General features: G+C 44.7%; 1 protein-coding gene across 1 annotated transcript; it reads left to right on the plus strand.

The window, feature by feature from the left end:
- The first annotated feature begins 8,730 nt into the window (after positions 1–8,730).
- On the plus strand, positions 8,731–9,473 carry LOC133891718 (probable CoA ligase CCL6). Its single transcript, XM_062332456.1, has 4 exons — positions 8,731–8,814; positions 8,915–8,971; positions 9,062–9,110; positions 9,330–9,473. Exons 1-4 carry the CDS (start codon positions 8,773–8,775, stop codon positions 9,446–9,448), a joined length of 267 nt encoding a protein of 88 aa, XP_062188440.1. The 5' UTR covers positions 8,731–8,772; the 3' UTR covers positions 9,449–9,473.
- Positions 9,474–15,163: the final 5,690 nt, after the last annotated feature.

Genomic DNA, 15,163 nt, shown 5'->3' on the forward strand with positions numbered 1-15,163 from the left:
AAGGTGTTTCAGAAACCGATTGACCGTTTGATATTATGGAGCAATAAAATACTACGATAGGTTCCAAGTTTAACCACAGGATTTTAGCTTGTACAAACATATCTTTTACTTGCATTAACAATAACTCAGGTGATTGCTATGAACTTGTTGCAGATATGTCAAGCATAACATTAGTCGCCAGAGTTTGAATGTGTGAAGTACATAGAAGCCTATATGGTATCCATGAGACTTTGTTGTTTTCATTCCAATCGGCAGCTGGAGCAATCCTTAAAATAAGCGTACTGATTATAGTAGAACTATTGACATACAAATTAATTGAATTTATTTGATAGAAAATGCTTGTGTAAAACTATTTAATTACAACTTAAATACAACCATACATCTAAATCATATGATGTATTTACGATCTTTCATCCAAATGATTTCAACCATTCAACCTTAAGTGGTACTTAAGTCATAAGAAAAATAGTTGTACGTTTTTTTTAACTTATGTTCCGTGAGAGTCACTAAATAAACAACTGTATCCCTAAAATCATTATTCTGATCGCAATAAGCGTGCTGTGAGACACCACTTTCCGTTATTCTCCATGTCAAGTTAGGAATGTCCACTGAGTAAAAAAGAAAGAAAGAAAAATGGTCCACGGCGAGCACCAGAATTGCGTGCACAGAGAATCCCGACCATACTACCGACGTACGCGAATGCTCATCCAAACCAGCATCAGACGATGCCTAACCCGAGGATTAGCATTGGCATATCCAATCGATTAGCTGATTACTTAACTAATCGGACGGCAACGACAGTGGCGATCGATCTCCCGAATCGGGAACCAGCTGCCCGGACCCCACGCGAGAGGACCCGTCGACGAGACGGACGACGGATCGGATTCCTCGCGGCCGAAGAAGATTCGCGCGCGACGGGGACGCGTCAGTGGGCGGGAGCGCGGCACCGCCGCGCGGGGGCCAGCGCGTCCTGGACCCCGCCCGGCCGCCCTCTACCTGTGCGCGCGGATGGGGCTTCACGTGAGGCGGGGCGTCACAGCCGTAGGTGGCAGGCATCGCGTTCCCGCGGGGCGCCTTGGCGTGGGGCGCACGCGGGAAGGAAGGCGACGGGGGCGCGGGACGGGAGCACGCACGTACGACGTGCCCGCGCCCCGTTTCGGCGGCTGGTCGGGCGGCGCCGCGTCCGCGTCCGCGTCCGCGTCCAGGACGAGAGTACGTACCCGGCGTGGCCGTGTGGGTCGTGGCTTCGCGTCGTGCTCCGCGTGGCGACCCCGTCTGACGCCGAGGCAGGCGGTTAGTGCAGCGCAGCGGCTCGCTTGCAGTGAACGGAAGCCACCGAACCGCGCGGGCGACGCGTCGCCATTGTTTCTTTTTGGGCGGGGTGTTAATTGTACCCGGCGAAGCGCGCCTGTAGGAGCTGACGCCGAAGACAAACGTGCCTGTAGCATCAGACCTTACCGTGAAGCATTTTATACGAGTGGTTTTGCAGCGTGGCAACATGTCATCTGGTTTAATCACCATGGCAGCCCAAAAAACAACAGACTGATGAGGTCTCCTGACCTTTTTTATTTTACGATGTTTATTATTACTTTTTACTGTGGTTCCTACTACAAAATGTCAGAGAAGGCAGGGTTATCCTGCGCATTAACAAAAGCAACGACAGCCGCAAGAACCAACAATAGAATCTGCAAGCGTTGGCAAGTACAGGCCAACTTAATTTTAGATCGCTCTTTATAGAAGTACGACTTTCGCACGGAATTAGTTCGATTAAGACAGCTCGGTGCATAACAACCACATTGGCAAGCAGCCAATGACATTTAAGTGCACGTCTCAATAGGATGGAAATATCCAATGCTTCTTCAATAAGTAGAAAATATCCATATGCAATGCTACATGGATCATGATTTCCCTCACCTGGTCGAGTGGACATGGAATAGGGTCATAGGACGAGAGAAATGAGAAATCAGGGCCTACCTGCCGATGGTTCGAATTGGCCAGTGAGAGATCAATACACGACTGGCTTTGTCTTGTCGCCGTTTGCACTGGAACAGGCTTAAGAATCATCAGTAGCATTCAGCGGAGCTAGCCTTGGCGCGGCCAGACCGAACCATACACATCCTTCTTTGTGTACCTCCGATCCCATGACCAAGGGACATCTGAAAGTAAAATGACATTTTAGGGTTTGTCAGACCAAAACATACCAATCATCGCAACAACAGGTAACCTTCTGTGCCATAAGGTTGCGGAGGGAGTTGATACGGTACGGGCAGTCTGACGATTTCTATGGATGGTTCTTTTTCTTCGTCACCTTTCCAGCAAAGTGTGACTAGCTTGGTCTTGATCTTCTCACCAAGGGCGAGGCTTTCCTGGGTATACACGTAAAAATACAGTGTGATGACAGAACGAGATTTGCACAGTGATAATCACATGACACTCTAGAAGTAACGATTTGCTATTACCAGGTTTGAGCGGTTCTTCTCCGTGCATGAAAATTGTGGGACGGACTGAAGAGTTGGGGGCAAGAATAATACACCTAACTGAAAAAGAGGCCAAGTGACGAAGCATAAACAATATTCTATGGTGATCATGGATCATTCACAACCAGTAGGTAACTATTACTGATTTACTGGTCTATAATTGAGTATTAAAAGTTCTATAATCCTGCGTGCCCGGAGAATATCATGAAAATGCAAGAAAGCAACAGAATTTTGCACCTCATAGGAGCGAATCATTAGCTGTGTATTGTTCTTCCGCAGCGCACCCCAAGCAGCTTTGCATAAATTTGATGAGGTAAGCAGAAACCATCTGATGGGGATGGGCAAGATTTCAGATAATGACCATCCAGAGAGATATTAGAATTATTTAGTACTGGAGCGGAAAGAGGTTGTGCGAAAACTTACGAAATATTTTGACCATTGTAACGAGTATAAGTTTTTATATGAGGCATAGCACGACTGGTAAAAAAATAAAGATCAGTATGTCAGTTGTGTCTATGATAAACACTTCTGTTTTGAAAAGAAGCAAATTTAAAAATCCAACCCCCATCCCAAAAAACCTGAGGATGCCAGTATTTTGTATGCTATATAATTGATTGTGCATATGACCACTTGATCAGGATACTCCAAAAATACAGGCAAACAAAATCATTGCTTTCTTCTGCAACCACGTGCTATTGTTTAAGTTACAAAGAGATTCTTCAGTGTCTTGTGAGTCAACTAAAGCTAAATCCACCAGGCCTAACTTGGAGTAGAGGATTTTTTGTGACTATTATAAACAGAAACATGGAGACCCAATCTGCTATCTGGCTTTGGCAAGTTCAACGGCAGGGGTAGAAAAGTGATCCTTCCTGAGTTTCTTTTAATGACCCAGTGCCCCAATACTGAAACTCTCCCTTGAAAAACTATATTTCTCCTACTAAAAAAGTAGTAAGACGTGTTCCGTCCACCCAGCATATTCCTTTGCTTCTGTGAGATTTCTCTGCGATTACTTTACCCGTCCCATCCTCATCGTGTGCCCGTGACACAGTATCGTCGTTCGTTTTGTCCGCCCGCTCTCCATCCGCTCGACCCAACAGGATCTACCTAGACCCGGAGTTTGCCACTGCTATCTTGTGAGTGATGAGCTTCTTCCTTAATCCACTGCTATTCTGGGAATTGTTAGCTGAAATGAAGTAATTTTTCCTTGGATGTGATGCAAAAATACTGCTTTACTGAGTATGTTTGTGCTTGTAGGAAGGTTGTAAAGGAAGTATTTCTTCCTTATTTTGATCAAGGTAAGATTTTTCTTATGGTATCCCTAACATATAGAATTATAGAATTTCTACTGTTGATTTTGTAGGACCAAAAGTGGCGACTAGAGGGGGTGGGTGAATAGCACTAGTACAGAACGATACTGTACATGCGGGTGGAAACGCTTTTTCACAGGCGTTTGGCGCACCCGCCTGCGACAGAAGGCCTGTAGAAATCACAGGCGCAAAAGTTACCGCCTGTGGAAATCAATTTCCACAGGCGGTTTCTAATGTCAACCGCCTGTGGAAATCGATTTTCATAGGCGGTTCTTTATGTCAACCGCCTGTGGTATAAAGATTTTCACAGGCGGTTCCGTATGAGAACCGTCTGTGATATGTATTTATTTAAAAAATAATAATTAGAATATATTTTATTCCATCCAGATTTCACACAGTTTCAATAACAATATAAATAACACCACATATTTCAACATTTAACACAAGTACAACAATATTTACAACATCACAAGCCTATATAGCTAAGAGTCGCTGTCCCACACACAAAGTCTCGGATGGCTAGCTAATTCGCCCCCGCGATCAAAGAATCTACCGTTCTTGTGGATGACTTCGTGCATAATAAACCGGCACATGTCACGTTGGACGTTTTGGATTTGTTTATCGGTGAGAGCTTGGTTGGCACATTGGATCATCCTTGCCTGGTTTGAAAACACACTAAAAGAGTTAAAACACTACTGACAACGGAAACATAACCAAATAAGAATGTGCAGGCGCAATGATGACTTACGTCCTCAGGGTTCGTTGTGTACCTCCCGTTTATCCTAAGAAATTCGCAAACATAGTATCCACAAAGAACGGTATTGAAACCTTGCTTGTGGCACTTAAAAAAACGCAACATGTTCGTTAGTTCAATAAAACTCTTCGTCATTAATAGTGGGATACAAGAATTAGAAGTTGTGTTAGTACCGGAAAATGTGTACGGACCGTCATCGCATCCGGCTTGTCCGTATCGTGTATCCCACCTTTCGTTACGTACCACTTGTAGACCCTATTCGAATACCAACAAGTAATTATCAATTCATAAATAATGTATAAGAATTTTAAGTATGGGAGATTTCCTTTACCTCTGTATAACGTCAATGAAATCTTGGTAGGATTTTTGTTGGAAATCGGCAGAGTCAAGGACCACGAGTCTGCTCGACTTCGGCATCAGCATTATACAAATATAGTGATCGCTACATGAATACTTCTGTTAGATTCTTGATCGATCAACTAAGTTGAACACTTATGTTAGATTCATAACGTATCACACTTACTTAAAATTGTAGGGAGCGAAGATGCAGTCCTTGTCCTGCATTTCTAGCATAGCCCTTCCTATGTAGGTTGATATTTCGAGCCTTTTTGTTTTGATTGCTTCTTTTATGATCCGTGCTTTATCCTTTTTACTCTTCCCCTTAATCCTAGGGTCATCAGTCCTTATGTTCACGATCATGTTTGGCTGGGAAATTCATTGCGGATCAATAAATCCGACATGCCTCTTTAACTTATCCGCATCGTTAAATTGCATCCTACAGAACAAATCAATAGTCATTAGCTTCTATAACATATATTGGTACATATATGAACGTAGAGGTTGATTGTTGGCACTTATAGGCACCACACGCTTATGAGATTGACGTCAAGTTTGTCGAGGCGGAACAAAGCGTGCATGTCCTTGAAATCCAACATGAGGTAGTTGTCTCCGCTTAGATAAGAGATAGCGGGGACAGAAGCAGTGATTATGGAGAGGCCCGTGCGACATGCCCTCATGTACCATTTGTGGAATTTTCTCATCTCCCACGGACCTTCCTGGAGTTAAAATGATGGCAGAAATGGCTTGCCATGCTCATATTTTTCGGGAACATCCAGTGTAGGCACGAAATCTATCTGTGAGGTACTTAATGCTTTGACGATATTTTTTGTGAGATTGCCCTTCGCTGGAGATTCCTGAGCGGATGATGCCTTTGGTTTTGACGAGGACAAAAGCCACCTCTTCATCGGATCAGGTAGATCAATCTTCTCATATGGGGTAATCATTGTAGGAACTCTCCGATGCTCAGGTGATGGATGTGCCGGAGGCGGAGACGCCGGAGTCAGAGACGCTGGAGGCGGAGGTGCCTGAGTTGTAGACGGTGAAGCACGATGCGAAGTTGCCTGCAGCGGAGATACCGGGCGCGGGGGCGACGGTGCCTGAGGCGGAGAGGGTTGGCGCGGGGGCTGAGGTGCCTGAGGCGGAGTGGGTTGGCTCTGGGGCTGAGGTGCCTGAGGCGGAGTGGGTTGGCTCTGGGGCAGCGGTGCCTGAGGCAGAGATGCTGGGCCCTGGGACAGGCGTGACGCTGGCGATTGTGACTTCTGACAGCTCAATATGATATCCTGTCTGGGCCACAAAATGAAGTTTCCAACAGCCTCATCGAGAATCTTAATACCCTCAGGTGCGCTGATTTCAAGCTTGTACTTCCTGAAAATCGGCTGCACCGAGTCCACTTGTACCTTGGCGTAACCGGCCAGAATATCTTGACTGTGAAACACACGGCCTGGAATGGCCTGGCCAGTGGCAGCCTCGACAATGAAGTCTCCCTTGCCGACCGGAACATGAAGAATGCAAGGTGTAGCCTCTTTGATTTCATCCACATGATATCTCTAGCTATCGAAATGTGTGGACCCGACGCTGCTCCGAAATCCTGGGCTGGTTGGTTGCTCTATCAGCATTAATGCCGCCCTTTCCTTCTCCTTTTCATTCCACATCTTCATGAATTCGACCTTAACCTGTTCTTGTATCTGTTCCTCTAGGGTCTTCTTATATCTATTACGTGTCTTGTACTGGCCCGCATCGTTTGGGAACCCATGCTTCTAGCCCACTTTTAATCCGATGCCTCGAGTGCGACCCGGGTGTTCTTTGTTCCCCAGGGCCTTAGTAAGCAGGTCATTCTCCCTGTCGGGCTCTAGAGACCCTTCCTTAGCAAGTCCTTGGATGGTCTGGGTCACCTCCATGGTCTCGGGGCTATTGAAGGCTAAGTCCCCAGACTCGGCTCGTTGTGACCGAGCGTAGACCCAGTTCCTGCTTCGCTCGTCATAATTTTCTAAAGGGTTGGGTTTCCCAGCCCGGGCAGCCTCTTCTTCTTGCCTCCTCCACTCAGGAATTTTGGGGGCGTACCCAGATGTGCCCAGGTGATGGTGGTGCTTATTCTTCTTCGCAAGTTGCTTGAACGATTCACCCAGTTTGATGGCATCAGGTGTGGTCTTCTGCCTAACAAACTCTGCCCATTGCTCTGGTGTAATCTTTCCGTATTTATTAAAGGATACCAGATTCTTCTTGACGAATTCCTTGTTGAGCTCACTCTTCCAACCCCGGAAGCTTTTTCCCATAGTTTTCAATGCATTCTGTTTGGCTGCTTCCTCTGTTCCCGAGGGGAATAGGATGGTTCTCTGAATTGTTGCCCATAGAAACTCCTTCGTCTCATCCGACACCAATCGCCAATCAGTTACAGTGATTGGGACGTACTCCTTGACAAGGAATCCGCAACTGTTGCGGAATTTGGCGCAGGCCTCACGAGGTGCAATAGGCTCCCATTCAACACCGATCTGTGTTATTGTATAAGTGCCAGACGGCAACTTGTTTCTACTACGCTCGCCCCTTCTTCGTTTCAGCGTCGGCCCAGAGGGACCCGAAGTTTCGGGCACAGATGTAGCGGTGGGTTGTGGCGCAGAATGTTGTGGCGCAGATGATCGACGTGAAGATCTTTGCACCCTCACCCTCTAGAGAGAAAAAAAAGGAGAGTTAACATCAACAGAAGATATTCCTCCATTTAAGAAGTATAAAATGCATTGACTCAACTAAATACCTCTTCGGCGGGATTGAACTCGTTGTCACTTTCCCGACGGCGGATCTCCTGATCGCACGAAACAGGGCTCGGGCTGTGATACGAGCCCGAGCTTTTGCTGCTGTCGGAGGAGGACGGTTGGTGAGGGCTTGGGTCCCTATCCGACCTTTGTGCCGGGGAGGCCTCTATTGCGAGCGTCCTCTGTGCCGGGGAGGCCTCTATTGCAACATCCGACATCCTGCTTGCTTCTGGTTTCTTAGGGGTTACTGTCCTCTTCTGCCCCATAGTACTTAATCGATCGCTGGATTATTGTTGCTTAGAAAAAGCTAACAAGTATGCTAGTATGAAAAAAAGGGGAATTTAGTAGTAGTGTAAAATGCAAAATGGAGTATCATAGAACACAAGAAAAAAAATCGGTAGGACAAAGATAGATTCCAAGAAAAATGATGATCTAACTAGTGATGAAGAGGATAAGGAGCTATATGTTGAACGTATACGACTTGAAACAATGGAATTAAGGTTTTTGTTCTCTTCTTAACCTGTTTAGTTATGCAATCTAATCCGTTTCTATCATGCTCTTAGGCCTCTGCCTCTCACATTTTTCTCCATGCATTGCAGCTTGTAGAACGTAATTGGCAAGGTTGCAATTCAAGAGCCTACTTTTGAAGAAGTGATTGTCTTGTACAGGTAAAAGTTATAAAATGAATTTGACTATTTGAGGTTGGAGGCAATTTTGTAGTCTTGGTTGTGATACGGCTCATTGCATTAAATTACTATGTGAACTGATTTCTGATGGTGTATATATATATTACTTAAGGAGGAAAAGTCCCAAGGGCCAGAATGATAGAGCAATCCATGTAAAACACTTCAAAAATATTCCAATGGCAGATATGGAGTGGGTTCTGGTTAGTAAGTGTCCTTTTTCTAAAGAACACTTCAAATTTTTTGTTGTTTTGTTATAGTGGAGCAGTAGAGAAGTACCCTAAGAACAGGATGCTCGGGCGGCGCCATGTTACAGATGGCATAGTAGTAAAATTAAATCCTGAGAGATTAAAATCTTTATTTTGACTGCAATGTTCTGATTTTTATTTCGAGAGATTAAAATTCTTTTTTTATCAGGCCAGTGAGTATGTGTGGCAAACCTATGAGGAAGTGTACCAGAAGGTCATGAGGATTGGATCAGCAATCAGAAGTTTCGGCATTAAGCCGGTGAGCGAAGAATGTTCTATGTTGAGATTTTGTCTTGATCCTGAGAAGTCATGCCAGCATGACTACTAATTTACTGAAGTCGATATGTATCTGATTTTAGGGGGGTCACTGTGGCATATATGGATCCAACTGTCCAGAATGGGTTATGGCCATGCAGGTGACCTCATTTTATATGTGTATGTCAGAATTATTTTTCAGAGTAACATGAACTAAGCTTCAAATTTTTGTTGTGTTTTTCTTTCGGCAGGCTTGCAACAGTCGGGGAATATGTTATGTGCCACTGTATGACACCCTTGGTAGGTTCTCCACCCTTCATGACACTCCTTGAGGATTGTGAAAGCACAATGATTCTTAAAATGGATTTGTGGTAATTCTGAGAGCAAGGAAAAAGATATGTGAAAAATATATAATAGAGGAGGAGATAACTGACAACAGTCTGATTTTTCTGTTTCTTTTATATTGTGCTTGACGATGTAGTATTGTATTACTGACGGCTAAGACATTATGCAATGCAGGACCAAATGCAGTTGAATTCATCTTGGACCATGCTGAGATATCCATAGCCTTTGTCCAGGAGAGCAAAATAAAATCAGTAAGCCAAAACATTGACCCTCCTTTGAATAGTCTGAAGTAAATGCTATACGTGTTTCAGATCTAAAAGCAATTAATTGATTAGCTAATGCAGGTTTCGACAGAACATGGCAACCTATCAAAACCTAATCACTCAATCAATGTATGACAAATAACTAGATAGTGGGAAAGGCACTCTCCTGCACCTCTGCGATGATGTGATTCAGCAGGAAGTAGGTCTACTCGTGTTTTATTCCGAATCAACAAAAGAAAGCATTTAGTTCAGACATGGGAATTCAAAGCTGAGCTAACAATTTACTTTCATCTTTGTGGTTTCTGATGTTCAGGTCAAGGAGGTCATAATAGCCTACTATATTTTGATGGAAAATGGAAAGGCTACCAATGGTGTATATTTTGTTCTTTCATTAAGCTATATTCTGTTTCTGTAGGTGTTCTTATGCAAGAGAAAATGCAAACTAAATATTCATTACAAGAGTGAGTTCTCACATGTTAGGTTCTAAAACTATGGCACGATGGCCGGCATCACAGAGAAGGGGGGGGGGGGAACACACGGCCAGCCGGAGAACCGACTACGACGGCTCGGCTGGGAGGGGGAAACGGAGCTACTCACCGGCGGCGCTGCACCACGGCATGATGGCCGGCATCACAGAGAAGGGGGGGGGGGGGGGGGGACACACGGCCGGCCGGAGAACCGACTACGACGGCTCGGTCGGGAGGGGGATATGGAACTACTCACCGGCGGCGGCGGCTCCTCCTCGGCGCTGTCGACCTCGGCAGCGCGGCTCCTCCTCCGCGCTGTCGAACTCGGCGGCGGCGGTGGCTCCTCGGCGCGGTCGCACTCGGCGGAAAGGGAGAGTGCGGGAGGCGGACGGAAGGACAGCCTGACAGCGCGGTCAATGTTTTGTGAAAGCACTAGGGTTTTCGGGGCCGCACGCGGTTATATAAATAGAAACGATTTCCACAGGCGGTTGATTTAAGAAACCGCTGTGGAAATCATTTTCACAAGCGGTTCCTTAGGTCAACCGCCTGTGAAAATTTCACAGGCGGTTGACCTAAGGAACCGCATGTGGAAATGGATTTTCACAGGCGGTTCCTTCGGTGAACCGCCTGTGGAATTTTTTAAGTCAACCGCCTGTGGAAACCTGTGAAATATTTTTTTCCTTGTTTGCGAAATACTATTCTAATACATATTAAAGCATCTTAAATATTCTATTACATATTAAAGCATCTTAAATATTCTATTACATACTAAAGCATCTTAAATATTCTATTACATAATAAAGCATCTTAAATGCATACAAGTCCTTAATACAAATTAAAGCTTATCCTAATTGTATACAAATTTCAGGGTTCTATCACATTGGAAAATAATTCGCATAACATTGCACTATTTGCCTTGAACTGTTTTCCCTACACCATCCAGACGCATGTACGGCATCACAGATCTATCGAGGGTTGCTTCTACAAGTTTGATCTTTTCTGGATCTCCAAAAGGCGGCACGTCATCGAACTGATTGTATTCTTCCGCATCCTCCACATTCTCGACCCCGACAATTCTTTGTTTTCCGGCAACAACTACGTGCTTCTTTTCATTCGCGGGGTCGATTATATAGAAAACTTGTGCGACGTGATCAGCGAGTACCCACGGGTCATCTTTGTGGCCTACAATGCTGAGGTCGACAATTGTCAAGCCGTAGTTGTCCACCGTCACGCCATTTGGGTGTTTGACCCATTTGCACCGAAAGACGGGGATCTGCAGATTCACTCCATAGTCGAGTTCCCAGATTTCTTCTACGAACCCATAGTAGGTGACCTTTTCCCCTGTTGTGTCATAGGCTTCTGTTCGAACGCCGCTGTTTTGGGTCGTGCTCTTCTTGTCTTTTGTTTTGGTATAAAACGTGTACCCATTAATGTCATATGCTTGCCATGACGTAACTAAACTTGATGGGCCACAAGCCAACATTTTCATATTTTTTTATCTAGAGATTCACCATCCCGAAGGTTTTGGTTCTTGAACCATGTGGTGAAGCGACGCTTGTGCTCTTTCAAGATCCAATCATACAAGCGGCCTTGATTTTTTGTGTAGAGCTCATTTAGGTGTTGCTCGACGTACGGCGCCACTAACTGGATCTGCTGCAATATGGTGAAATGTGTTTCTTCCACTGCTTTGTAATAATGATTGATGAATCTTTTCTTTCCTTTGGTCCTCTCCCAGACAACCTCCCCTCATGTCGAGATATAGGTACACCAATGGGATTAGAATCTTTTATGTAATTGATGCAACACTCAACGACTTCCTCGGCACTGTAGCCCTCAATCATGGAACCCTCTGGGTGAGCACGATTCCGTACATAGCCCTTCAGAATGCCCATGTACCGCTCAAACGCATACATCTGATGTAAGAATACAGGGCCCAGCGCAATTATCTCATTCACGATGTGAACCAAGAGGTGTACCGTGATATCGAAAAAGGATGGAGGGAAGCATATCTCAAGTTGGCACAAAGTCTCTACCAACGAACTATGTAGAGCACCCAGTTTTTCAGCATCGATCACCTTCTGAGCAATTGCATTGAAGAAGTGACACAACCATGTGATGACCACCTTTATGTATCTTGGCTTGATACCCCTTATTGCAATAGGGAGCATCTGCGTCATCATCACATGACAATCGTGAGACTTCATGCCGATTAGCTTCAAATCTTTCATCGAGACTAGGTTCTTAATGTTGGATGAGTAGTCAGTCGGGACTCTCACCCCACGTAAGCACTTGCACAGTGCCTTTTTCTCCTCAAGTGTCAGAGAGTAGCTAGCCGGCGGAAGATAATGTTTCCCATTTGGTCTGTCTTTAGGGTGTAGCTCTGGCCTAATTTCAAAATGCACCAAGTCCTTACGTGACTTGATTCCATCCTTTGTCTTGCCTGGTATGTCCAGTAAGAGGCCAATGATGCTATCACACACATTCTTCTCAACGTGCATGACATCGATGCTGTGACGGACGTCCAAGTCCTTCCAGTAGGGCAAATACTTAAAGAAAATTGGCATCTTCTTCCACAGCGTGCTGGTCGGCGTCTCACTTTTCTTCCTCTTTTTACCCTTCGGCGGCTTCCCAAAAACAACCTTGATGCTACTGACCATTTCAAACACTCGTGCCCCGCTGCGAGGTTTTGGGCCAGTATCTTCCTCAACCGTGTTGTCAAAATGTTTCTTCATATTGCGGTATCTATGAGTTCTGAGTAAGAACTGTCGGTGTCGCATGTACACTACCTTCTGTGAGTACGGAAGGTACACATATGCGGTTTCATCCAAGCACACTGCACATCCTTGCTTCCCTTTAACCTGTCCCGATAGGTTAAAAAGGGCGGGATAATCATTGATGGTAACGAAAATCATTGCTTTCAGCGTGAAGTACTGTCGTCATAATTCATCCCACACCCGGACCCCCTCGTTCCACAGTTTCGCCATATCTTCCATCAATGGTTCCAGAAAGACATCTATATCGTTGCCTGGTTGTTTCGATTCTTGGATAAGAATGGATAGCATAAGGTACTTCCGCTTCATGCATAGCCATGGAGGAAGGTTGTAGATGGCCAGGATCACTGGCCAAGTGCTATGTGAGGTGCTCATGTCACCGAAAGGATTCATTCCGTCGGTACTCAACGCGAACCTTACATTCCTTGGTTCTTCAGCGAACTCTGGATACATGGCATCGAACTTTCTCCATTGCCTAGCATCAGCGGGGTGTCGAAGCTTAGTTCCATCCTTCTTGCGCTTATCGAAATACCAACACATCAATTCAGAGTCCCTAGGGTTCGAGTACAGGTACTGCAAGCGGGGTATCACTGGTAGGTACCACATCACCATCACAGGACTTCTTCTCTTCTTCTCCGCGTTGGAAGAAGTGTCTTCTTCGTCACGACCAGCATTACTTTTCTTCTTCTTCGTGTTGGCGGAAGCATCTTCGTCCTCACAATCATCATTCCTCTTGTACCGACTCGCATTGCACACTGAACATCTATCCAAGGCTTCGTACTCTTTACGGTAGAGGATACAGTGGTTAGGACACGCGTGTATTTTTTGCACATCCAATGACAACGGGCAGATAAGCTTCTTCGCCAGATAAGTGGTGGTGGGCAAGGAGTTAGGCTTCGGAAGCATGTTTGCCAAGAGACTCAACATATCCGAGAAACTCTTGTCGGACCATCCATTGCTGGCCTTCAACCTTAGAAGTTCAAGCACTGAATGCAACACCATAAACTCCTTATCACAGCCCTTCGATTCCTCATACAAAAGTTCCTTCGATGCCTTTTTTAACGCCTCAAAATTATCTAAACCTCTCGTGTCCCTTAAAACATGCGGTTCTGCGTGGCGCAGCATTTCCTCCAGATCAAAGTCAGCATCATCATCCAGATCAAAATCGACTTCATCATCCATCATAACATCAGTGTCGCCTTCGACTGCTCCCTCATCATCACCATCTACTTGATCAGCAGCGATGTCCTGGTTTGGTTTGCTTGTACGTTGTTCGCCGTGATTGGACCAACATTCGTAATCCTCAACAAAACCTCTCAAGATCAAGTGCAATTTGATTATACTTGATTTGTCCCACAATTTCTGGTTCTTGCAGTCAGAACATGGACAGTATATTTCCTTTGCCTTCTTAGTTAAAGCGTCCTTCTCTGCGGCTTCAATAAAAACAGAGAGTCCTTTGATGTATATTTCTCTATATCTTGGCACATCATACATCCATGCTCTGTCCATCTTTAACTTCAACCACAAAATTAGATACATTAATTAATTAAATAATTAATTTGAAAATCAGAATTAAAAATATTATTTTTAAAAGGAAAATACGGGCTAATTATGATTATAATATGTCTATGCAATTGAATCTACATTAACGTAAATTTATGACTCAAAATAATGTGAATTCATTACTCTCTCCCTCTCCCTCTCCCTCTCCCTCTCCCCTATATCTAGATCTAGATCTAGAGAAAATATCCCCATTCATGATGAAACCTCCTAAGGCTAAACATCACATTCTACCTACATTTCTAAAATATAATACTAGAATCATGTGAATCTACACAATTAAATCAATATTGCAACAAATTTGAGCTAATTTGATGATCAAAATGGCAAGAACCATGAGCATCTCTAGATCACATTGAAACTCTAATTTAGCCTTAAATCTAAATCTAAACTTAAAAAAAATGCAAGCTAGGGATGAGATATACATACCTTATTTGGCTCCTCCAAGGAAATCAAAAACAAAACCTTCCCCCCTATTTTCCAAATCGACCGCCACAGTAAATGCTTACTGTTTCAAACAGTAAGTCTGTCTGAATGGAGCTGGCCGAGAAGAAGCAGTATTTATGGAGTATTTGCACAGGCGGTCGACTTAAGAAACCGCCTGTGGAAACATATTTCCACAGGCGGTTCCTTAAGTGGACCGCAAGTGCAAATGAGATCCATTTCCACAGGCGGTCCACGTAAGGAACGCCTGTGCAAATGCTCCATTTACACAGGCGGTTCCTTACATGGACCGCCTGTGAAAATTACTTTTCACAGGCGGTCCTCGGCCGCACGGGGCCGCAGTCACTTTCTCAAGCGGTTCTTCCTACGAACCACCTGTAGAAAACAATCCTAGGTGTATCGGAAAATAGGTTTTGTAGTAGTGTAGGTGTCTTATCAATTTCTTGCAAAATAGATGGTCTTCTCCTATTTTTAATCACTCAACACACCTCAAACCTTGAGCG

Source organism: Phragmites australis, chromosome 14, assembly GCF_958298935.1.
Source record: "Phragmites australis chromosome 14, lpPhrAust1.1, whole genome shotgun sequence".
NCBI lineage: Eukaryota > Viridiplantae > Streptophyta > Magnoliopsida > Poales > Poaceae > Phragmites > Phragmites australis.